Source organism: Trichosurus vulpecula, chromosome 4, assembly GCF_011100635.1.
Source record: "Trichosurus vulpecula isolate mTriVul1 chromosome 4, mTriVul1.pri, whole genome shotgun sequence".
Taxonomy (NCBI): Eukaryota; Metazoa; Chordata; class Mammalia; order Diprotodontia; family Phalangeridae; genus Trichosurus; species Trichosurus vulpecula.
The window spans coordinates 181,871,534-181,896,283 of NC_050576.1; the positions used below are offsets into that span (position 1 = coordinate 181,871,534).

The window sequence follows — 24,750 nt, forward strand, 5'->3', positions numbered from 1 at the left end:
TACTAATAAATATAGAAATGCAAATTAAACAACTCTGAGGTTCCACCTCATACCCATCAGATTGGCAAAGTTCACCAAAAAAGGAAAATGACAAATGTTAGATGAGCCATGGGAAAATAAGTACATGAAAGCACTATGAGTATCATTATGAATGTATCCACACTTTCTGGAAAGCAATTTGGAACTACACCCAAAATATTTTTTTTTCAAAAAAAATTTTTTATTGTACATTATCCTGAGGAAGTGATAAGGAAAGGTTTCATCTGAATATGAAAATGTTCTTATAAAACTGTCAGTATTGCCACTAGTTCATATCATATTCCACATAAAAGAATGAAGCAGAGAAGCAGCATCAACTTTCTGACAGCCTGGAAAATATCTGCTTTCTCTGTTCTGTTGTCATGTGTTCACAGGCTTCCAAAACATTTGCAAGAATTAAAGTCTGTTGAATGGTTCTTGCTTTTACCCATATTCTTCCATTCATTCCAAATACGATTTCCAGTGGGTAGAGTTTTCCTGTCTCCTGGATAATTTCACATTCAGGAGCTAAAAGCTTTCTGATTAAACCCAGCGTCACCTTAAACAATAGGCCATCCTGTCCAATTACACCCATTCCATTTGCTCTTCCACTGCTATCAATACAGACCATCTCTGGTTCCATGTCTTTATTGGCAACAACAAATTGGCCATAAATGAGATCTCCCACCTGCACATTTGGTCTGTTTCTTTTGGTTGCTCCTTCAAATGCCAAATAAGACAGAGAAGCTGGTTCACTTCCTCCAACATCAACCTTGAACAAGTCACCAGATTTAGCAGTCACAATACCTATCACATGGTCTCCTTTAACAGGGACATATCGTTTCTGCTGGGAGTCTACCCAATACACGCCGCCTCCGCCCCCGCCGGGCTCCTTGTGGCGCAGCCGTCCACACTTAGTGACCAGCAGGCGGTCTCCGCAGCGCCGCAGGCCCGGGCCGCACACCACGCAGGCACGGGGCCTCACTACTGACCCCAGGCGCAGCGTCTGCCAACACCCAAAATATTATTAACCTGTGTATCATCTTTGACCCAGCTATACCACTCTAACTTCTATACTACAAAGAGATTGAAGAAAGAGGAAAAAGAACTATAGATACAAAAATGTTTATAGAGGTCTTTTTGTGGTGGCAAAGAACTGGAAACTGAAGGGCTGCCCATCAATTGGGGAATGGTTGAGCAAGTTATAATGAAGGGGATAACTTTAGAGCAACATTTATGAACTGATGCACAGTGAAATAAGCAAAACCAGGAGAACAATGTATTCAAGAACAACAGTGCTGAAAAAACAAACAATTTTGAAAGATATAAGAACTATAGTCAATGCACTGATCAACCACAATTCCAGAGTAGTCATGATAAAACATGTTCTCTTAACTCCTGTGCTCAGTTTACTCTTCCACTTCTTTTTCTGGCTTCTTATATTTCCCAATGCCTTAAATTCGAACCTCCTCATGGTCAGTGACTCATCCTTACCTTATGATGTGAGTGCTTGCCCTGTGTTGAGGTCTTCATAAAATAGTCTTTTTGGTGAGCGTATATTTTGCGTTCAAAAAATATGGCCAGCCCATCAGAAGAGCTCTCCAAAGTAGAGTTTGAATGCCTGGGAGTTTAGTTCGAGAAAAGACCTAAGTGTCCTGTATCTTATCCAGTATCTTATCACACAGGGCAAGTGTCCACATGGTGGTCAGAAGAAGTGATACAAGGATACTCTCAAGGTCCCTCTTAAGAACTTTGGAACTGATTGTGTGACATGGGAGGCAGTGGCATAGAACTGCTCAGCATGGCGTGCCTTCATCAAAGAAGGTGCTGTGCTATGAGCAAGGCAGAATTGAAGTAGGTCAAAAGAAACACAAGATGCACAAATTTAGAGAATACACCTCCAATGTTCACATAGACTATATGTGACTGATCTGTGGTAGAACATTCCAAGCTCATATTGGTCTGATCACTTACAGTCAGATACACTGTAACTTGACTCTAGCATAGTGATGTCATTTTGGTCCTCTTGGAGAATGAAGGACACCAACCTACCAAACTTCTCATATAAAACTCAAAGAAACCTATTGTTTTCAAATACAAACCCAAAAATCCTTAAGTAATCTTTCCATAATCCCCAGTTAACTTATTTCTAATATTGTCAGGTATAACCTTTAAAACTCTAAACTCATGCAGATGAGCTGATGGACCACAATGCCCTTCAGCCTTCATTTCCTCAATCATTGTTCTGCATTCAAAGATCTCAAACATATCCTCTTGGTACATTCATCCGATAGATCATTCCTCAAAGGGTTCTAGAACAATCTATGTCTCCAACATTTTATCCAAAAGACTGTTTCCTCATGGGTTGATTTTTGTCAGTCCATAAACAGATGTTCTGTTAGCAATCAAACTTTTCAAATCTGAAAGGGGACAGTACCATATTTATGTCTGACTATTTTCTCCATAAATTGATGGAAAATGGCAGGTGCCACCAAGACCTCTTATAGCATACACAAATTAGTAAAATGCAGCTGGGCATATGAAGGCAATCTTTTCTTTGGCTTCCTCATCCATGAGAATCTGATAGTAATCACTGCATAAATCCAAGACTAAGAATGGCTAACTTCCTAGAAGCAAGTCCAGGACATCTTGAATCTATAGCACACTATGTCAGTGCACTTTGGTACTTTTGTTCAAATTCCAGTATTCTTTCTCTCTACTTTTGTATATTTATTTTTCGATTAACAAGTACTTATTTTCTTTCTCTTTCATCTCCTTCCCCCTCCTCCACCCCTGAAAGAGAAAAACAAAATACTTGTAATAAATATGTATAGTCAAACAAATTCTCACCTTGGTCATGTCTAAAAATGTGTCTCATTCTGCGTATTAATCTGTCACTTCTTTGTCAGGAGGTTGATAGCATGCTTCACCATTGATCCTTTGGAATCGTAATAATCATTGCATTGATAAGAGTTCTTAAGTCTTTCAAAATTATTTGTTTTTATGATGCTGTTGTTATTGTGTAAATTGTTATCCTGGTTATGCCTACTTAATTCTGCATCATCTCAGATACATTTTCTCAGGTTTCTCTGAAGCTGTCCCTTTTATCATTTCTTATGATAGTATTCCATAATATTCTCACAGCATAATTTGTTCAGCCATTCCCCAATTGCTGGGCAGGCCCTTAGCTTCCAGTTCTTTGCCATTACAAAAAGAGCTGCTATAAATATTTTTATTCTCATGAGGTCTTTTCTTCTTTCTTTGATCTCCTTGGGATATAGTAATAGTAGTGGTACAAGTAGGTCAAAAACTATGCACAAGTTAGTAACTTCTGGAGCATAGTTCCAAATTATTTTCCAGAAAGACTGGGCCAGTTTGCAACCCCGTGAACAGTGCATTAATGTGCCTGCTTTTGCTTGGCTCCTCTAACACATTTGTATCTGTCCATTCATCTTCCACACCACCATTATAGTTGATATATGAGGGCTGCTGGGCTCTGTGATGATGCCATTTTGACCAACAACTTTTTCATACAGTTTCTGTATCGAATAGTTTCATTATCTATGATAATGAAATCTTGCTAGATTATTCCTAGAACAGGTTGAGTTGAATTCTGTAGACTGCTCCTTGGGTATATCCTAGATCCTACTTGTACTCATGAACCTACCTGTCCTTGTGTTAAGCTTCTGCCTCAGCTGATCCTTCTGTTCTTTTGGTACTTAGGAATCACCAAAGTCAAATAACTCAGGATCCACTCCAGAGTTTGAAGATACAATGTTTTCATGATGCTAACTGCCACCACTTACTACTATTTTCTGATAGACCTACGGACAGGTAAAGTGTATTCATAGTGGATCTTAGCTTGTTACATGCTATATCCTGTTAGCATGTTGAATGAACTGGAATTGGTTCTAGTCAGTGCTACCATTTCAGTGGGAGGTAGTTGGTTTGGATATACCAGAGTCTTGGTATCTACCTTTTTGTTCACACAAACAACTTCCTTAGAAACCTTTAAGCTCATGATGATAGGTAGTTGATAGGTAATCTTTGTCACCAAGTCCCAGCCCTTTCATAGCCTACAAAAAGCATTTTCCTCATACATGTCTAACACAATGATTAAAATGTGACCGTGACTTCAGATCCACCACCCAGAATGGCATTGCATTCTCCATTTCCTTCTCAACATTCGCTATCATGTTTGTATAGGATCCTATAAGTCAAGATGGGATGAAACCATGAACAATTGATGATAAGATCATGCTTACTATTTTAAGGTTCCAGTGTAACTTTCTTCTCTGGCCCCATCTCTGTTTCTCAACTAACATTCGGTAGATTTTATCTTCTGAAGGACTGAGATTGCATTTTGTTTCCCCTAACATCTAACACATAATCAAAAATTGCAACAAAAGATGGATCTGTTTCTCTGGTTCTATCTTGATAGTGAGGTTCTTGTTCTGTATCTGCCCATAGTTAAATCCAAGCTCTACCCTGTCACCAAAGTGATTTTCCTCAAGTGAGGATCCAATCATGTTTTGCTCCTACTTAGTCAACCCCAGCAGCTTCCTATTGTCTCTAGAATAAAACAGAAGCTCTTCTGTTTAGCTTTCAAAGCCTGCCAGCCTATCTTTCCAAGTCCATTGTATATTACTTCCCTTCCTGTACTCTGCGACACAGTCAAACCGGCTTTCTCTTTGTTCCTCACGTGCCGTTGCCTTGGCATCTGCACACCTCTGCGCTGGCTATCCTTCATGCCTGTAATGCCCTCTCTTCTCACCTCTCCCTCATAGAATTCCTCTCTTTTGTTAAGACATCGTTCAAGGGTAAGGAGCTTACCTTCTACCTTAAGCCTTCCCTGATCCCCTCAGTGGCTAGTAATTTTTCACTCCTCAAATTACCCTGTATTTATTTCTTTACTTGGTATTCATTTCTTTATATTTATTTTGTAGATAGTTGCAGAGCTCACTCAGAACTCACTCTTTCAGAGTAAGGATGGCTATATGTCATTTTCTGTGTAGTGTCCTGGAGGGGTTAGGAGTATCTTTCTCTAAGGTTTTCAGGTCTAGTCCCCATTTTGGTGTAGATCTCCCCCCCACTGATAGCTGCTGGTGATCAACTCTCTAGTTCTCTTCAGCCAATTAACACCAATTAGCTTATATAAATGGGTATTTACTCCATATCTGTAGCAAAAATAGGATTACAAATATCCTCCAACACCTAGGGACATGCTCTCCCTTCCACAACCTCAGTCCTTGGGGACAATGGGTTTAGAATTATCACAATTTCTACATAGCAGTGATCCTGCCAATTTAATGTCCAAATGCAATGTGACTGCTAGATGAGTCTGAGTCTCAACTACTGATGGGCTGGGTCCCTAAAGTAATTTCGCAGGGCCTTGATGTTGGACTGGATGGCCACAAAACCCAGAAAGGACTCAACAACCCAGAGTGGTGGCTCACTTTCCTCACCATTCAAAGCTCACAAATTTATAGACATCTCCAATTTCCTTCACTTAAAAGCAGGGAGAATAGACACAACAGCAACAAAAGCAACAACAGGACCATGCACTCAGCCATGGACCACACTGTGGTGATACCAGTGAGAAGATAAAGTCCTGGGGCCCCTGTCCCCACTGAGAGCTCCCCCTTGAATCTTCACTTGAATGAGTATGCCATTTTTTAGGAAAAAGTGGGCATTTTCCCAAAAAGTCAGATCAATGGATAGTCCTTGGCTTACTAGTATCTTTTGAATACATTCTAGTTCTGAATCCATAGCCCATCAAAAAGGCTCTTGACCAGAGCCAGTTGCAGAATGTCCACCCACATTCCAAGGTCCAAGTTTTCAACAGTCAAGCATACTGCTCATGCTCATGAGAAGTGGGCTCATTGGCTGAGCCCCATTACATAGTTAAGTCTTTGCTGCCTCCCCCATTCAACTGTAATCTTCTTGGAAGCAAAGATCTTCTCATTTACTGTATTTGAATCCCCAGTGCTTAGCACTGTACTCCGCACATAGCAGGCCCTTAAATGCTTGTTGATTGATTAATTAATAATAGCCTCCATTTCCTTGACCCTTTGCTTTTCTAAGAACAGTTTTGTCTGCTGCTTCATCTCTCACCTGACCCCCTGTAGGATTCTGCCTTCAAATCTCTATCTGCCACATTGCTCCCTTGCTTTGCTTTCATGTCCCCACCTGAGAAGATATTCCTGGAGCAGACAAGGTTAAACCCTTCTTTGCTCTGTTAGTATTTGCCTCACCTTGGCTAACTGCAGTGGACTCCAGATTAATAGCATGGAAGTAGAGTTCAAGGTTGTATATTAGGCCTCTGCAAGTTTGCTTCCCTGGGTGCAGCTTCACCTCTCTGTAATAGTCCTTCATCCCCTTCCCTCTCTTCCTTTGTGCAAAGAAGGAGATGAGAAAAAGAATTAATCCAGTTAATACTGGTAATTGAAGTGGTCTGTTCCTATTCCTCTTCCCTTCTTCTCTTCACCAAGCCCAGACCCCAATCTCTAGTTCTGACACATTTTTGCTTTTAAATTATCGCTTTATAGATTTATATGAACTGATACTGAGTGAAGTGAGCAGAACCAGGAGAACATTGTTCACAGTAACAGCAATATTGTGTGATGATCAACTTTGATAGACTTAGTTCTTCTCAGCAATACAATGATCCAAGACAATTCCAAAAGACTCATGATGGAAAATGCTATCCACATCCAGGGAAAGAACTATGGAGTCTGAAAGCATACTATTTTCACTTTTTTGTGGCTTTTACTTTTTGTTCTGTTTCTTCTTTCACAACATGACTACTGTGGAAATGTTTATATGATTGCACGTGTATAACCTATATTAGATTGCTTGTCACTTTGGGGAGTGGGGTTAGGAAGGAGGGAGCAAGAAAAAAAGTTGAAAAAATCTTATAAAAATTAATGTTGAAAAATGTCTTTACATGTAATTGGAAAAATAAAATACTATTTACCAAAAACTAACAAATGAATTATTCCTTTATAACAATCTACCTTCCAAAGTTGAAGTTTGATTTGCTTGTGATTATTCCCTCCCTGACTCTACCTTCCTTTTTTAAACTCCCTTCTTCCTATCTCCTTCAGTTTCCCTGTTGAGTTTAATATATTCCTCCACCCAACTCTGTGCATGTATATTGGGGAGGAGAAATAGAGAGATAAAGACAGAGAAAGAAGACAGAGAAAGAGAGAGAGAGAGAGAGACAGAGGGAGAGAGAAGACAGAGAAAGAAAGAGAAGACAGAGAGAATGAAAGATCAGGTCTGTAGTACAGAAGAAAGGTAACATTGGAGGTATAAATTGGTAGTCATCTGCATAAAGATGGTAAATGAAGCCATAGAAGTCTATGAGAAGAACATTGATAGGATTAGCTCAAGCCCTGGCTTGCCCAGACAGCCAGAACATTTTAGGAGAAATTCAGTTTCATGATTTGAAAGTATATATATTAGTATTCTTGTGTAGAGCCAAGGGGAAAGTGAAATGTCTATCTGGAAGTCCCTCAAAATATTTCATATTTTGATGAAAACAGAGATATCAATACATTTTTTAATTGAAAAAAAACTAGTAAAAACAATCATAGTGTCCATTTGTAAGGACCTAGGGCTGGACACATAGTAGCTTCTTTTTAAAAAGTGTTGTCAATTGATTTATTAACCTCCCAAGAGAGGGTAATAAAAGGTTATAAGTTATTGCAATAAGTTTAGTTAATGAATGCTTTTACTGCTAGTGATGATGATGATGATGACGACGATGACCTAATTTAGAATTGTGATAATTCAGATATGGTTGTTGTCTCCCCACTCCCTGCTATGACTGTCAGTAATTATAATATGAGTACTTTCAAATTATGAAACTCAATGTCTCTTAAAATGTTCTATAGCCATTTTGATTGTCAAATTAAAGAGAAGAGTTGGCAAATAGAGCACGAAGGAATGGGATTTGTCAGCTGGGGAATGACTGGCTGAACAAATGTCATAAATGTAATAGCATACTACTGCACTGCAAGGAATAAAGAACCTGAGAAATTCAGAGAAACATGGAATGGCTGGTATGAAGCGATGCAGAAGGAAGATAGCTGTACAATATATATATAGTGCCTACAATAATGTAAATGAAGTTTACATGAAAAGCAACAGAATTCAAGGCCAATACAAGGTCAGTGTTTGTTCCAGAGATAGCTAAAAATTAATGGTTACCTCTCAGAGCGGAAAATTAACTTGTGCTGTCATTTCCAACTGCTCTGTTTAGACAGTTTTGCTTAACTGTCTTTTAAAGAGAAAGTACTTGGGTGGGGGGGAGGTGTTTATTTGGAAATAATTGTTATGTCAAAACAAAATGTACCAAAAAAATAGAGATAAAGAACACTGGGGGTGGGTGGGCAGGGGGTGGGGGGTGGGGATGGGGAGAGGCAATGAGTTGGAAAAATACAAGCAGGTCAAAGTAGGCCTGGAAACTTTGGGTGGCACAGTAGAAGTCTGACTTGAGTCCCATCCTGTTGATCTCAAAAGAATTTGGTAATGTAATAAGACGTTATCTCTTTAAGAGCCAGAGATCATCCTCTGCTTTTCTCCATCCCTTTGACTCAATATAAAGCCATAAGAATCAACCACCAAGATAACAAGTTTTATCTGTCTTTTTTCTCTTTCTGGAAACTTTTTTGCAAACAACTGTTGCTACTTAAATGAATCACTAATCATGATTCATTTAACAAGTATTTCACACTGTGCTAGGCACTGTGGGAGTCAACAAAGTATATGGCATAATCACTGATCTCCAGGAACTGAGAACTTTTAGTATATACTCATAACTACCATGTAAGAGAGTACATTCATTCATTTAATAAACATACCGATTACTGTGCTAGGCATTCCGAAGAATAGAAAGATGAATGAAAGGTGTCTGTCCTCAAGGAGCTTTGATCTAATAAGTGAAGAAATAATGGTAATAATGTAAAATAGAATGTGATGAACCATAAGTTCAGAGGAGAGAGAAATTGATTTTGGATGGGACAACAAGGAAAAGTTTCTTTGGTATCATTTGAGCTGAGCTTTAAAGAATGGATGTAGATTTTGATCAGTGAAGAGAGAAAAGGCCATGCCTTTTGTGTGTGGGGTGGAGAGTGAGAATAGAGTGAACAGGAAAGGCAGCATAGTGTTCAGCAGTAGATAAGGGGAAGTGAGGTCAATAAATTGGGTTAAACTGTGGAGAACTTTTCATGCTTTTCTAAGAAATTTAGACTTCACTCCATAAGGAGCTTTTGAAGTTTTTGAGTATTGTTTAGAGCTCCACTTTCTAAAAATTTCTTTTTCTTTTTTTTCTTTAATTTACTTAATTTTAGTTTTCAACATTCACTTCCATAAGCTTTTGAGTTTCAAATTTTCTTCTCAAATTACCTTCCCCCCTCCCCAAGTTGGCATGCAATCTGATAAAAGTAGAGTTCCACTTTATCAATCAATAAGCATTTGTCAAGCATCTCCTTTATGCCAGGCATTGAGCTACACACTGGGGATACAAAAAGGAGCAAAAGATAGTCCTTCCCCTCTAGGAGTTCACAGTCTAATGGGGGGGGCAGGGCATGGAGAGAACAATCAAACAAATACGAACTATATATAGGATAAATCAGAAATAGTTAACAGAGGGAAGGCACTTGGAATTAAGAGTAGTTGGGAAAGGTTTCCTGTAGATGCAATTTTAGTTGGGACTTAAAGGAAGCCAGAGAAAGCAACAGGTAGGGAAAAGGAGGGAGAACATTCCAGGGATGGGGGACAGCCAGAGAAAACTCCCATAGTAGAGAGATTGAGTGTCTTGTTCATGGAACAGCCAGGAGGCCAGTGTCATTGGATGGAAGAGTACATGCTATGGAATAAAGTACCAGAATACTGGAAAGGTAAGAGGGGGCAAGGTTATGAAGGGTTTTGTATGCCAAACAGAGGATTTTGTATGTGACCTTGGAGGCAATAGGGAGCCACTAGAGTCTATTGAGTAAAGCGGTAACATGGTCAGAACTGAGCTTTAGTGGCCAAATGAAGGATGGACTGGAATGGAGAGAGACCTGAGTCAGGAAGACCCATCATCAGCAGCCCAGGCAAGAGTGGGGAGGGTCTGTACTAGTTGATGACAATGTCAGAGGAGACAAGAGGGTGTGTTGGAGACATTGCAAAGGTGAAATCAAGAGGCCTTGGCAACAGTTTGGATATGGGTGTATGGGGGTAGTGAGAGACAATGAGGAGTCTAGGATGACTCCTAGATTGTGAGTCTGAAGGACTGGGAGGATGGTGTTGCCCTTTACAGTAATAGGGGAGGTAGGAGAGGGAAGAGTTTAAAGGGACGAGATAACGAGTTTGGTTTTGGACATGTTGAGTTTAAGATGTCTACTGGACGTACATTTGGAGATGTCTGAAAAACAGTTGGAGATTTGAGATTGGAGGTCAGCAAAGAGGTTGGGATAGTTTTGAGAATGGAAGCTGATTTTTTTTGTTTCCATCTTTTTTTTCTTTTTTTCTTTTTAAAAAAATTTTATTTTCACATTAGTCATGTTGTAAAGAAGAATTAGAACCAATGAGAGGAACCACAAGAAAGAAGAAACAACAACAACAAAAAGAGAAGCAAATATTATGCTTCGATCTGCATTCAGACTCCATAGTTCTTCCTCTGGATGTGGACATCATTCATTGTCTTTTGGAGTTGTCTTAGATGCTTGCATTGCTGAGAAGACCCAAGTCAATCAAAGTTAGTCATTGAACAATGTGGCTCTTTCTGTGTACAATGTTCTCCTGGTTCTGCTCACATCACTCAGCATCAGTTCATATATGTCTTTCCAGATTTTTCTAAAGTCTGCCTGCTCATCACTTCTCATAGCACAATAGTATTCCATTACATTCATATACCACAACTTGTTCAGCCATTCCCCAATTGATGGACATCCCCTCAATTTTCAATTCTCAGCCACCATAAAAAGAGCTGTTATAAATATTTTTGTACATGTGGGTCCTTTTCCCATTTTTATGATCTCTTTGGGTTACAGACCTAAAAGTGGTATTGCTGGGTCAAAGGATATGCACAGTTTTATAGCCTTTTGGGCATAGTTTCAAATTGTTCTCCCAGAATGGTTGGATCAGTTCACATCTCCAACAATTCATTAGTGTTCCAATTTTCCTACATCTCCAACATTTATCATTTTCCTATTTTGTCATGTTAGCCAATCCGATATGTGTGTTATGGTACCTCAGAGTTGTTTTGATGTGTATTTCTCTAATCAATAGTGATTTAGAGCATTTTTTCATATAGATAGCTTTAATTTCTTCATCTGAAAACTAGCCTGTTCATATCCTTGACCATTTATCAATTGGGGAATATTTCTATCTTTACTGAGCATGAATGCAAAATCATTCTTTAGAAAGATTAATTTGGCAGACCTATTCAGCAAGGTTCTTAGAATAAAAGCTCTTGAGGGCATGAGTGCTGTAGGCACTCAAATATTTGTAGCTGTTGTGGTCCTAGAAGCAATAATAGGTTAATGACGATAGATAATTGATTTTGTGGGTATAGGGGTATTGTGATTTTATTGGCATAGGAACTCTGGGGTGAGGGAACTCCATCAATGCAGATCAGCACATTTTCTGCAATTTATAGTCTTAGAGAATTGCCCAGAGCACTGAGAGGTTTAATGATTTGTCCAGGGTCACCCAGCCAGTAGGTCAAGGGAAAGATTTAAATCCAGGTTTTCAAGTCTTTGATAACATCTCCATTACAAAGAGCTTAGAAGGGGATGTTAAAGAAGGATTTGAATGAATGGATGGGTGAGCGAATGAATGAAATTTAACCCCTGTCCCAAAGCTGGTTGGTATGGGACTATCTCCTTATTGGTAGAGATGAAGACCCTGCCCTTCACAAGGGGTGGGACAAAGCTGAAGACAGGCAAGAGATTCAGTTCCCAGACAGTTCTTTTTGGGAATTCTCAAAGACAAAGTCCCCTTTGAGTCCTCTTTAGGACTCTCCAAGCAAGGCTCCCACTTTGGGGACTCTTGAAGCAGTAGATGCCCTTCTTCAATCAAAGTCAGGCTGAGCTGGCTTCCAGCATCTAGAGAGAAGGTGGAAGAAACCAGTCCTACATCAGGTTGGTGAAGTAAAAGATTCTAGAAAGACAGGAGAGAAGTGCATTTTCTTTATTATGTTCCTTCGGGTGAGATTCAGGATCCTCTTTCTTGGTTGAGCTATTTTGCTCCCAATGGAAGAGCTCCTTCACTCTGTATTGTCTGGTAGATATTTTCCCATGTATACCTTCTCTAATTTCTGTTTTGATACTGATTTGGATAAAGGTATTTCTTTGCTATTTGCTATACGTGTGCATTGTATAGAACTGGTATTAGCTGGGCAAGGGTTCAAGTCTTAGATATAGAGCTTGGAGACTGCTTCCCCCTCCCCTCCCCATGACAAATGCGATTAAATCCTCTAGCCAAACAGTATTTGGGGAGCAGAGATATATTTCTAGTACTCCCTCTATCCGAGGAGAACAGAGTGGTGGCCTGGGGTCCCGACCTCCTGCTTCCGCTCCTGGCATGGATGAAAATCTCCCTTGGGGAAGGGGGTGGGGGTGAGGAGTGAAGGCTAGAAGAGAGCTAATCTGTACTTCCAGACACACACAAAGATAGCCACTGACCCGCTCACAAGTGGGCCCTTCTACACACGTGGGACCCTCTAGTCGTATCTGCCCTGGAGCATTAAGCTCTTACTATGTGCAAAGCACTGGGGATATAAGCATAAGAGTAATAAGCCAGGATCTGCTCTCAAGAGCTTACGTTCTAATGGCTTATCACGTGTATTGAGTGAAAGTGGGAATTTAGCGACCTGGGTCCTCGCTAAGTTGTAAACCTTCTTACTCTGCTGGACCTGCTCGGTGGTCCAGCCTCCCAAGGCGGGAGTGGGGGGCTCACGCACCTGCGCCGGAGCCCCGAGGTTCACTAAGCCGAAAGTAAGCACGCGCTGAAGTCTTAAGGGCGCCCAAAAATAGGCCTGCGAAGCCAGCCCCGCGTACGCAGGCGCAGACGAACTGCGCCTGCGGTCCTGAGCAAGCGCAGGAAGAAGGGCAGTGCGCGGGGCGGGGCGAGGTGGCTAGCAGTACGCATGCGTCCTGGCTACTGCGTTCCCGAGGCTGGGGATGGAAGATGAGTGAGTAAACAAGTCCGGGGGCCGGGCGACCGGGGCTCTGCGGGGGGAGGGGGGGCGGGGGAGCTTGTCTGCTGGGGCCGAGGGCCCGGGGGTGAAGACGGGGTGGGGACGTGGGACGAGGTGACAGCCTGCCTGGCCGCGTTTGTGGGGAGGCCCCTTGGTTCCGGGCTGTGAGGGAGGAAGGGAGATCGCGCGAGTGGGAAGGGGAAAAATTCCCTTGGGCTCTAGAGGAGGAGGTGTCTGGCGTCTGGGAGCACCCTCGTGGGGGATGGGCTAGTGGAGGCGGGGCGCGCGAGGCGGAGGGGTGGTGGTGGGGGGAGAGATGTCTGGGAAGGGAGAATGGAGGGAGGTGTTGAGAGTTCACGGGCGGCGGCGGGGGGGGTGGTGGTGGTGGTGGAAATGGGCGGGGCGCGCCAGGTGCAAGTAGGTGTCCGGCCACTGGGGCATCCCTTGGAAGGGGGGGTGGCTTCTACGGAGGTTGCTGTGGATTTTGCAGGGTGGGGCAACTTTAGGAGGGAATCTCTGTGGAGCGAGCAAGAGAGGAAAAGTGGAGTGTATAGGAAAATGGGGTTCTTTTAGAGGATAAGGGAATTTTCTCTGAGGGGCGTTCCACTTTGCAGGTTGGGGTGCATAACAGTAAACGAGTGTGTGTTGGGAATGAGTGTGTATGTTTAGGCTTTGAATGAAAGACGCCTTGAAGTCGTTAAAGGATTTGTGTGAGGGCGTGAGCCCCTTCTCTCCGGTTGAATTAAGACCAGCTTATTTTAGGTCCTGCTTATCTCTTGGCCGGATCCTGGGAGGCAGTTGCTTTTATCGTGCCCATTTTGCATGCATTTGTGCAGTTATGCACATTTTAAGTGATTTGCCTGGGGTCATACAGCTGAGGTCAGATTGCCCGAGTGTTGGAGGCTAGATTTGAACTCAGGTTTTCCTGACTGCCTCTCAATCTTAAGGGGTCTCCCTCAACAAATTTTACGTACTATGTGCCGGGTGAGAAGCAGTTTGGCATATAGAGCAGCAGCCTTGGTGTCAGGAAGACTTGGTCAAGCCCTACCTCTGACAGTTTGCTGGCTGGATCGTCATAGACAAGTTCCCTTAATAAACCTCTGTATCCGGAGATTTACATTGGTGGACGGATCTTTTATATTGTGTGAGTTTGCTGTGCAAATGAAATAATAATTGTAAGTGAAATTATAGGTGTGGATCTTTCCTGCCCACCTACATATACAATACACAAAGCACTCTTCTAGGCATTAAAGATACAAAGACATGAAATGAAAAACAATTCTTGCTCTCAAGAAGCTTCTGTTACACTAAGACGTACAACTTGTAAATAGAAAAGTAGGGGAGAGCCTGGAATAACTCTAAGGCTAGTATCTCTCCTCTGCACAGCTATCAATATAATCATCCTGAAGAACAGATCATTCTTCTGCTCAAAAATGTTCCTGATGCCTCTTGGATAAAATGCACACTCTTAAACCTTGTGTTTAATACCCTCCACTATCTGGCTTGTCTACTTTTACAGCCATATTTCATCTCCTCTACATTAGATCCAAATTGGGCAATTATTACCTACTTCCCAAACTCAACATTTCATCTTCTACTGTTGTGTATTCTCACAAACTGTCCCTATTTCCTAGATTGTGATTGTTCCTGTACTGTGCCTCTTAGAAGCATCATCTTCCTTCATGGTCCATATGTAGGAGCCTTCCCTGATCACTACCACCCCCCAAATTGTTACTATTCCTTCCCTCTTTAAATTATGTTGAGTTTATATTGTATCCCCTAGTAAAATGTTGACTGAGAGCAGGGACTGTTTTGCTTTTTTCTTTATCATCAGTCAGTAAATATATATCAAGTGCCTATTATGAGTTGGCACTGTGCCAAGAGCACTGTGTTAATCTTTGGGGATACAAAGAAAGGTTGAAATAGGGTCCTTAGCATCAAGTAGTAACTATTGACATAGAAGATAATATACACTGTAATTGCAAGGTAATTCCAGAAGGAAAGTGCTGAGGGCACCCAGAAAGACTTCCTGAAGAAGATGGTATTTGAGTTGAATCTTGAAGGAAGCCAAGAGACAGAGATGAGGAAGGAGAGCATTCCAGACATGGAGGACAGCTTCCTCCTCCAGAGAGGAGGCACAGATTTGGAGGTGGCCTGTTGTATTTAAGGAATAACAAATAGGTCAATGTAGCTGGATTATAGAATGCATGGAGAGGAGTGAAGTTAAAAAAAAAACTGGCAAAGTAGGAAGAGATCAGATTGTGAAGGGTTTTAGGTGCCAAATAGAGGATTTTATTGGGGGGATAGGGACGGTCACATAGTCAAACATGCACTTTAAGAAAATCACTTTGGCAGCTGCCTGGACGATGGGTTGTAGTGGGGAGGAACTTGAGACAGCAAAACCCACCAGAAAGCTGTTTTACTAGTGTGTCTTGAGGTGATAAGGGTCTGTATATTGCCAGTGACTAGCACATTGCCTTGTATATAACAGGAACCTAATGTTTATTGAAGTGAGAGGATAGGTGAGCCCTTCCTCAGAGAACTGGGTCAGCAGTGATTGATTATAATGGTGTGTCCCCGTCCCTAGATTTGCTTAGGGAGTCTGTCCTTGCTGATAAAGTTTTACTTTTCCAGGGCTTGAGATAATAAAGGGAAAGATTCTCTTAGCAGTTTTCTAATCCTTTTGAAAAGTACTGTGATCTGAGGCCTCTGTAAGAATTCTTCTCATTTCAAACCCTGGAGAGATTATGATGATGGCACTAGAGGGAGTCATTACACATGGGAGGATGTATTTATATTTGGAGGGGAGGCTCTTAACATCCAGGAATGTGCTGTGTACAGAAATATAATCTTGTTATTGTCAAAGCCTGTGCTAGACACCTTTATGAATAGTGTAGGGGGAGCTAGCCTTTGCTATTCTCATCTAAAGTAAAGGGGCCAAACTAGATAGAATAGAATTTCAGAGCCCAAAGAGAGAATGCTGAATCTAATTGTTTCATTCTACAGATGAGGAAACTGAGGCTCAAGTGAAATGACATGCCTCGTCATTCAGTTATTAGTGTTTGAGCTGGAGCATAGCTGTCCTGGCTCCTGCCTTAGCGTTCTTAGGTGACCACCAAGATCCCTTTCAGCCCTAAAATTTTGTGACGTTTTGAGTTAGAAGTTGTGTGTCTGTTTTTTAGGGCTGGGAGGGTGGGAAGGGAGAGGGTTTGGTTATTTTGTATTCTTGTAATCATTGTGTCATTTTAAGACAGCTAAAAAATCCAATCCAGTAAATAATTATTAAGTGTCTACTATGTGACAGGTCCTAAGCGCTGGAGTTACAATTAATAAAAAGAAAGACAGTTGATGCCCACAACGAGCTTACAATTTAAAGGAAAATAACAATGATAATAATTGCTAACATTTATATAGCACCTTAAGGTTTATAAAGTGCTTTGCACATGTTATCTGAAAATGAAGAATGAGAAGACCTATTTCCTTTGGCTTAACAGCACTGTTGAGCCTAACTTTTGTGCTCTGCTTTCTAAGTAAATTTAGAAAATCCAACACTGGCAGTTGAATGAATTAACATGTTAATGAAAAGCATTTATTAGGCCCTTACTGTGTGTAGAAAAGCAAGGCAGTCCCTCTCCTCAAGGAGCTTACATTCTAATGGGGGAACCCACACTGCTTCTGGGAAGTCATATAGATGATAAATGGAAAAATAGGGTAGTCCATTGATCTTCCCTCTCCATTGGTTAGGGGAAAGGGTGGGGGAAGATATGAAGACCGCCAATGGTGAAAATGAGCACCTGTGATTCTAGAGACTGCAGAGGAGAAAGCTTTAGCTCTCCAAGATTTAGATAGCTTTTGGGGTCCAGTTTGGAGGGTGGAGCAGCAGCAACAGCAGTGATATTGAAAAACAGAGGAAGGAGAAAGGGGCCATGGACTAAAACTGCCCCAAGGATTGGATTGTCTTTATATGAAGGTCTCACCAAGAAAATAGCACTTTGGACCTGATAAAAAGATGTGAGCGTTCTGCCTTTTCTCTGTTATTAGTTGGAGCTTTAATGTTTTTGCCTTAGATTCAGAGTTTCACTTAGAAGGTAGTTTAGATTTAGTGAGTTTATTTGCTATATTCTCTAGCACATCTGAATTACTTTGGCTGCATGATAAACTTACTAAAACTCTTTGTTCACTGAATAATAATAGACACTCAGTAAATATTAAACTTTGTACTGAGTATCATCTGGTGCCCACCAAGATATCCCTACTCTTTGTCATCTGAACTTTTGTGTCTAATACTAATCGTACTTTAAATTTGGTATCTTTATTTCAGGTGTAGGAGTGTTTGGTGTACATGATGTAATTTCTTTATGAAGCACATTAAGATTTGCAAATCTCTTTCATCACCACAGTTCTGTGATAGATAGAGGTGATGTATATATTGTTGTCTCCTTTTACAGATGAGGAAAAGGAAGTATGGAGGATTGTAAGCATCAAGTAGTAATGCCTCCATCACTCCATGCTTCATTTAGAGGACACAAGCTTAAGTTTTGAGATACACTCTTAGAGTACTTTTATTACATATGATTTCAGGAGGAGATGGTATATTATGAAAGATTCATCTATCAGCATGTTGGACAATTAATTTTAAAAATTTGTTGGACACATAGCCACAGAGTTGGTTGTAACTGGAACACTACAGCTGGTGATTGCTACAAACATAATTTAATTCTGTGTGGTATTAGAGCTCTTTGCAGGTACAACTTGTCCCCTGTGGCTCATGTCTTTTTGGTTCAAGAAAGATCCATGACATAGAGCTCTACCAAGAAATGAAGAAGGAAGAATGAGAAGGAAAAAATTTTAAAACTCTAACAGTACAAACTGCCCCCAAATCTTAGCTTGATAAATAATAAAATTACTCAAAACAGGAAAAAAGTAGTAACATCATTAAGCTGCTCCTAAAACCAAAGAAGGTATTCCTACAAAAGATATGTTTAAAAAGTTAAAAAAAAAAACTACTCAGTTTTGAAACTTGTTTGTGTTGCCTGTCACAAATTGTAAAATTGTATATTTTTGCTTTCTAACTGTATGGCTCCAAACAATTTCCAGAAATCTTTCTCTTAACTCTGGGCAAATCTTTCTCTTAACTCTGGGCAAGACAGACTCCTTTTCAGATTTAGCCTTTTGGGTAGGAAGTCATGAGTTTTTACAAGTTGGGAAATGAAAGCTTTCTTTTTCCTATAAAGAGTTGCCTTGTAGATAGAATTAGAAATATGGGTCTTCTTATTAGCATTTCTAATTTGCATTTCACCTGGCATTATATAAAAGGTAGAATCAGTTTTAGGTTTTTAACAGTAAAATTAAATTTTTCTTGAAAACCTTAGCTAGAAATAACACAAAGACTTCTATTTAAGATTCCTTATTGATCGCAATCACTGTATTTTGGAGGGTTTTTAAAATTTTTTTTTTAATTTTTATAAATTAATTTATTTTTAGTTTTCAACATTCACTTCCATAAATTTTAAATTTCCTCCCCCTCCTTTCCCTCCTCCTTCCCAAGACAGCATTCAATCCAATAGAGGCTCTACATATACATTCCTATTAAATATATTTTCACATTAGTCATGTTGTATAGAAAAATTAGAATGAATGGGAGTAACCATGAGAAAGAAAACAAAACAAAACAAAAAAAATAGTCTGCTTTGATCTGCATCCAGACTCCTTATTTCTTTTTCTGGATGTGGATGTCATTTTCCAACATGGAATTTTTTGGAATTGTTTTAGGTCCTTGCATTGCTGAGAAAAGCTAAGTCTATCAGAGTCAGTCATTGCACCCTGTATATAATGTTTTTCTGGTTTTGTACTTTTCACTCAGCATCAGTTCATATAAGTCTTTCCAGGTTTTTCTGAAGTCTGTTCATCATTTCTTATGGCACAGTAGTATTCCATTACATTCATATACCACAACTTATTCAGCCATTCCCCAGTTGATGGGCGTCCCCACAATTTCCAGTTCTTGGCCACCACAAAAAGAGCTGCTATAAATATTTTTGTACGTGGGGGTCCTTTTTCCATTTTTATGGTCTCTTTGGGATACAGGCCTAAAAGTGGTATTGCTGGGTCAAAGGATATGCACAGTTGTATATCCCTTTGCGCATAGTTCCAAATTGCACCCACCCCCACCCCCTATGGTTGGATCAGTTCACAACTCTGCCAACAATGTATTAGTGTTCCAATTTTCCCACATCTCCAACATTTATTGTTTTCCTGTTTGGTCATGTTAGCCAATCTGATAGGTGTGATGTGGTACCTCAGAGTTGTTTTGATTTGCATTTCTATAATCAATAGTGATTTAGAGCATTTTTTCATATGACTGTAGATAGCTTTAATTTCTTCATCTGAAAACTGCCTATTCATATCCTTTGACCATTTGTCAATTGGGGAATGACTTGTATTCTTGTAAATTTGACTCAGTTCTCTAAATATTTTAGAAATGAGGACTTTATCAGAGACACTAGTCCTAAAGTTTTTTCCCCAGTTTTCTGCTTCCCTCCTAATCTTGGCTGCATTGGCTTTGTTTGTGCAAAACTTTTAAATTTAATGTAATCAAAATTATCCATTTTGCATTTCATAATGTTCTCTATCCCTTGTTTGGTCATAAATTCATTGGAGGTTATTTTTAATTTGATAAGTGAACATTTGCAATGTAGGAATAAAATTTGCTTATGAAGACTTATCAGACTAACAACTGGAATGTCAGATTTTTTTTTGCAAGTCTATATGACTAAAATATGTATTCTAATTGAAATACGAAGAGCTGCTTGTGTACCTATTTCTCTTAGCCCTAATCTAGTGATATTTTGGGAGTTTGGGCTTTTGATTTTTTTTAACCTTGACTAGTTTGGTAGCTTTTTGTTCTGGCCTTTTTCCTGTTTTTTGTTATTAGGTCTATTTGTTCCAAGCAGTATGGCTTTCCTTCTCTAGAACATTGTTTGGGAACTGATTGCCAAATCAACTTTTAGGGACATTGAGGACCCAGTTAAAAAACAAATCAAATAAATATTGACTCATGGACAAAAGATTAAAGTATAACTGTAGTTATAAAAGGGGAAATGTGGCTGTATTTATATTGTGGCTTGTTAAAGCTAATTGAAATATTTGTATGTTTTCAGATCTAATAAAATGCTTTATTAAAAATAAAACTGGTAACATTCATTGCTGAGTATTGCATTGTGTTTACTATGTCTTGTTGATTTCCCTAATCATGGGAAGCCATATTCTTTTATAACATAATTTTCAGCCACCTTTCCCCAGCAAAAATACTGATGTTGCCAATGTTGGTTTTCTGTGGCACCATCTCTGATAACCATCTCTTCCAAGTAACTTTTTTTTTCAACCCCAGTGACATTGGGCACATTTTTTCCCTTAGGTGACTTGATCCTTGGCAGTCCTTAAATCCTACATGAATTATATTACTTCAGAAAACGGAAATGAGTTCCAAAAGGAACAGCAGTGAATATAGGTTTGAAATCAGTTCTTAGGGGAGCTAGTGTATCTGTATGTAGTGCTACATTCTGATGACATTAGGGCTCTGTAATGTGGATTAAGTGGAGATTGCCTGTGCTTTTAGAGGGAAACTATTATGTCCTGGTTCAGAACCAGTGATTATAAGATTTTGAATTGAAGGGGCCTAGAAATCATCTGGTCCAACCCCCCTCATTTTATAGGTGAGGCCAAAAGAGGTCAAGTGACTTCTCCAAGATTACACAGTTGGTAACTAGCAGAGTTAGGATTTGAACCCAGATTCAAACTTTTGCACTATTCAGAGCAGTCCATCAGTGTACTTGTTCCGTTAGGAAATACATGACAACCTAATCTGGGAACCAGAAGTTACTGTATACTTCAGTAATTATATAACTTGGAAAAAATCTACTTCATTCTTTCTTTGCCTTATTTGAATCTTATCTTTTCTGAGAAGGGTTTGCAAAGAAGGGAGTTCATATAATTCAGCAACTAGATCTGATTATTTTACTCTTTTTACTTAGGAATTAATTTGAGCTTATGATAGGTAGATTTAAATTGATGCCTTTTAAAAAATAATTGCTTTCTTCATAATTCACCAGGTTTACGGTAATATTAGACTCATCAATACAGTTATATTTCTTTTAAAATCCAAATACACAAAATTAATTTCTGTGTGCTTTAAATCTTACTGTTTTATTGGGTATTAGTTGTTTTCTGAGTGGGAAGATGTACTGGTAATTTCAAAACCTTTGGGGAAATTGGAAATAAAATCCTAAAATAAAAAAAAAACCTTATAAGAAAATAAAAAATTAAACCTAAAAATCTGATATCCTTCGAAGTTTGTAGTACCTTGGAATTTATGTCTGGCAGAAATGTCCTTACCCTTGTGTTTCCATTCAGCCTAAGTACCCTGATTTAGTAAGAATCTTAGTGGTTCTCTGAGTCAGATAACCTTTCAGAAGTTGATGCCTATAATATTTTGGGGTACTTAAGCATAGAATGAACCAACTTGTTGAGAACCCTAATTAGCTGTCATCATTCTCTAGGGTCTAGTGAGGTCATGCTAGCTGTTCATATTTGCTTCTGCTTTAAAGTGATGGCGGGGCATGCTAGCTGGAACTGGATTAGAGAAATTTGGCCAGGTTGGTAGTTGCAGCAGGTTAGTCACATATGGCTGGAAATACCTTTTGTCATAGGTAAAGGATATGTTTGCCAGTTCCCCAGAGAAAGTTGAGGTCTTGACTTAACGTGCAAGAAGAATAGTGGGTAGAAGTCTTTAAATCTGGTGAATCCTGAGTCCTGTACCTGACTTGACTCCATTTTTTTCAAGAGTTGAATTCTTTCCATTTCAATTTATCTTCATGTCTTGTCTTCCTATTGAAGATCCTAAGTCACCCTTTATAAAAGTTCGAATTTTTCCTTGCAGCCGTGCTGTGAAGTAAGTAGAATGTATTGCAGTTTGTAAGAGACAACTCCAGACTGATACCTCCAACCAGCTTATGTTGCCTAGCATCTAACCCTTCTGCCTGCTTCCTTATACCAGTTTCCAAAGTAATCTGTAGGGACCTTAAAGGTAATCCAAGCTGCTTTGTTTTGTAGGTAAGAAAACTGAGGACCAGAGAGGGAAAGTGACTTGCCCAAAGTTGAACAGGTAAATCAGTAACTGCAGAGCTGGTAAGCAAACCCTGGCCTTTTGATTCTGGATCCATTGCCCTTTCTACCTCAGTACATTGAATTACATAAAGCTTCAGACTGAGGAATAAGATCATACCATTTTTATAATCTGTTACCTTTATTGTTGGTTGGACACCTAAGGGGTTAATATCAGCATGTTTTTTTGAGGGTGACGGCATGAGCAGCTTCATATTCTTTTGCTTAGCTACTTTGATATTTAATCCATGCTTACTAAAGATTCTTGTTATTCAGGAGAGTGGGTCCTCAAACTTAAAAATAATTTGAGTGCTTACTGGGAGAGAAACTTTTGAGAGGTAAATGGAAAGAAACAACAGTGGAAATAAGAGCGCAAGAACAGGGCCTTTTTAAAGAGGTGAACTAAACCTACCTATGACATGAATGTTAAAGAACAGCTCTGTGAATAGAAACTGTTTTAATTGGACCCATGGGATTAAGTGTCTGTAATTAGTATTTTTTGATAGATTTAATTAGGAATGAAAACATGACTGACCACATCTGTTTAGCTTTAGGGAGTACTCTGGTTTCCAGGCAATGAAAATGTTCATTCCCTGATACTTGTCTCTTTTCATTGCAGCAAAATGGATATCTCAAATTCTCCCACCTCCAAATGCATCACTTATTGGAAGAGAAAAGTTAAGTCTGAATACATGCGACTTCGACAGCTCAAACGGTTTCAGGCAAATATGGGTGCAAAGGTGAGGGAAGGAAAGTACCTATAAAGAGACCTTTTTCAAAAGTCAATTTTGAAGTTATGTTTGGATGGCTACTACTAAGACTTTGTTTTTTAATTTTGAGTTACTGAGCTAGTGTGGGGTGGTTTCAGGGCAGTATTTTTTTTCCTCACTCTGATTTTGAAATGTTAAGTAATTAACCCATCCCTTGGCTTTGCTAGGCTCTATTTGTGGCCAATTTTGCGAAAGTTCAAGAAAAAACTCAGATACTCAATGAAGACTGGAAGAGACTCCGAATCCAGCCGGTTCAATTGATGAAGCCTGTGAGTGGGCATCCTTTCCTCAAAAAGGTACTTTTGGTGCCCACGACTGATACAGTTTACTAGGTTTCACAAAGAAAAACCTTCTTTTTCTCTATAGAATGGTGGCTCAGTCTCCATTCCTACTCCTCAGCTATCCTGTTGGGGACAGTATAGTATAATAGAAAGAAAGAATGCTTACTGACTTTGGGGTGACTCCAAGACATGCTACTTACAACTTTTGAGACCCTGGATAAATCAGTTCTCTCCCTGGGCCCCAGTTTTCTCAAGTTTAAATGAAAAAGTTTAGAAAGCTTGAGGGACCCTCCAACACTAGATCCTATGATCCTCTGTCCTGCTATGTATGTATAATTTGTTGGGGAATCAGTGAGCAAGAAATACTTTATGGCAGCTACTATGGTCATATCAATCTGTTCATCTTTCTGAAACAAAGTTTTAACAAGTTAACTTCTTACCACTAAAACCATTTTTTCTTGTTAGTTGAAGTGCGTTTAGGAGATGCTAACTAATGTTTATTATATTAGCCTAAGCAAAATATAACTAGAATGGCATGAAGAAGGGAATTATTTTTTCAAGACAAGTAGAAATCCATTTTTGATAATCAGAGTTTATCACACAAAAAGAAAAGTAACTTAATTCATGAGCAGCACTTACCAGAAGCAGATGTGACCATAAGCCTACCTCTCTTGTAGCTATATTGATGATGCCAACCTTGCTTTTTGGTTTTCAAAGTTGACCTCCTGGGATACCCAGGGATCTAGTTTTACAATTCTTTGTTTTGCTGGTGTGCACACTGCATTATATATTGTATCTTTCAATACCTACTACGGTGTAGGCACCCAGTTTAGGCTAATTAAGATATTGATGAGACCTTTATCCCCAGTTTTGCTTGCTTAGATCCCCAGGGGAGAAACTGTTTATTGATATCTGAATCAGCAAAGCTCTATACATTAGGAACAGTTTGTTGTGAAATCTCTTATAGATACATTTAAGAAAGTTAGAACATTAGAGGGGACAGTATGAAAGGGAACTTCAGCATCCACCCAGGGCTGTGTGTATCATCTCCTCTCTGTGCCTTTTCTTATATTACAGTGTACTGTAGAAAGCAATTTTCCAGGATTTGACAGCCAGGATATGTTAATGCGATCTCTGAATACAGTTGCACTGGTGCCCATCATGTATTCCTGGTCTCCTCTCCAGCAAAATTTCATGGTATGTAGTAGAAGCATCATGACACGTGATTAAAGTGTATAAATGATTGATGCTAATGTAGGAGAGCTCCTCTGAAGGTGAAGGTTTTCCTAATATTTAACCCACCATAAATAAACAAAACAGAATATTG

General features: G+C 39.6%; 2 protein-coding genes across 2 annotated transcripts in view; one reads left to right on the forward strand and one right to left on the reverse strand.

Annotated features, from left to right (window-relative positions):
• Positions 1 to 204: 204 nt before the first annotated feature.
• On the reverse strand, positions 205 to 13,161 carry LOC118846944 (exosome complex component RRP40-like). The gene is made up of 3 exons (XM_036755609.1): positions 13,071 to 13,161; positions 12,884 to 12,996; positions 205 to 1,024 (listed from the first exon to the last, which is right to left on the reverse strand). The coding sequence occupies exons 1-3, from the start codon at positions 13,159 to 13,161 to the stop codon at positions 353 to 355; spliced, it is 876 nt and encodes a 291-aa protein (XP_036611504.1). The 3' UTR covers positions 205 to 352.
• Positions 13,133 to 24,750, forward strand: part of EZH1 (enhancer of zeste 1 polycomb repressive complex 2 subunit) — a 40,909-nt gene continuing 29,291 nt past the window's right edge. The window contains exons 1-5 of the mRNA XM_036755904.1: positions 13,133 to 13,204; positions 22,322 to 22,373; positions 22,992 to 23,112; positions 23,310 to 23,438; positions 24,501 to 24,620. Coding sequence (XP_036611799.1) covers positions 13,201 to 13,204; positions 22,322 to 22,373; positions 22,992 to 23,112; positions 23,310 to 23,438; positions 24,501 to 24,620 — 426 coding nt within the window. The 5' untranslated portion in view covers positions 13,133 to 13,200. The remainder of the gene's footprint in view (positions 13,205 to 22,321; positions 22,374 to 22,991; positions 23,113 to 23,309; positions 23,439 to 24,500; positions 24,621 to 24,750) is intronic.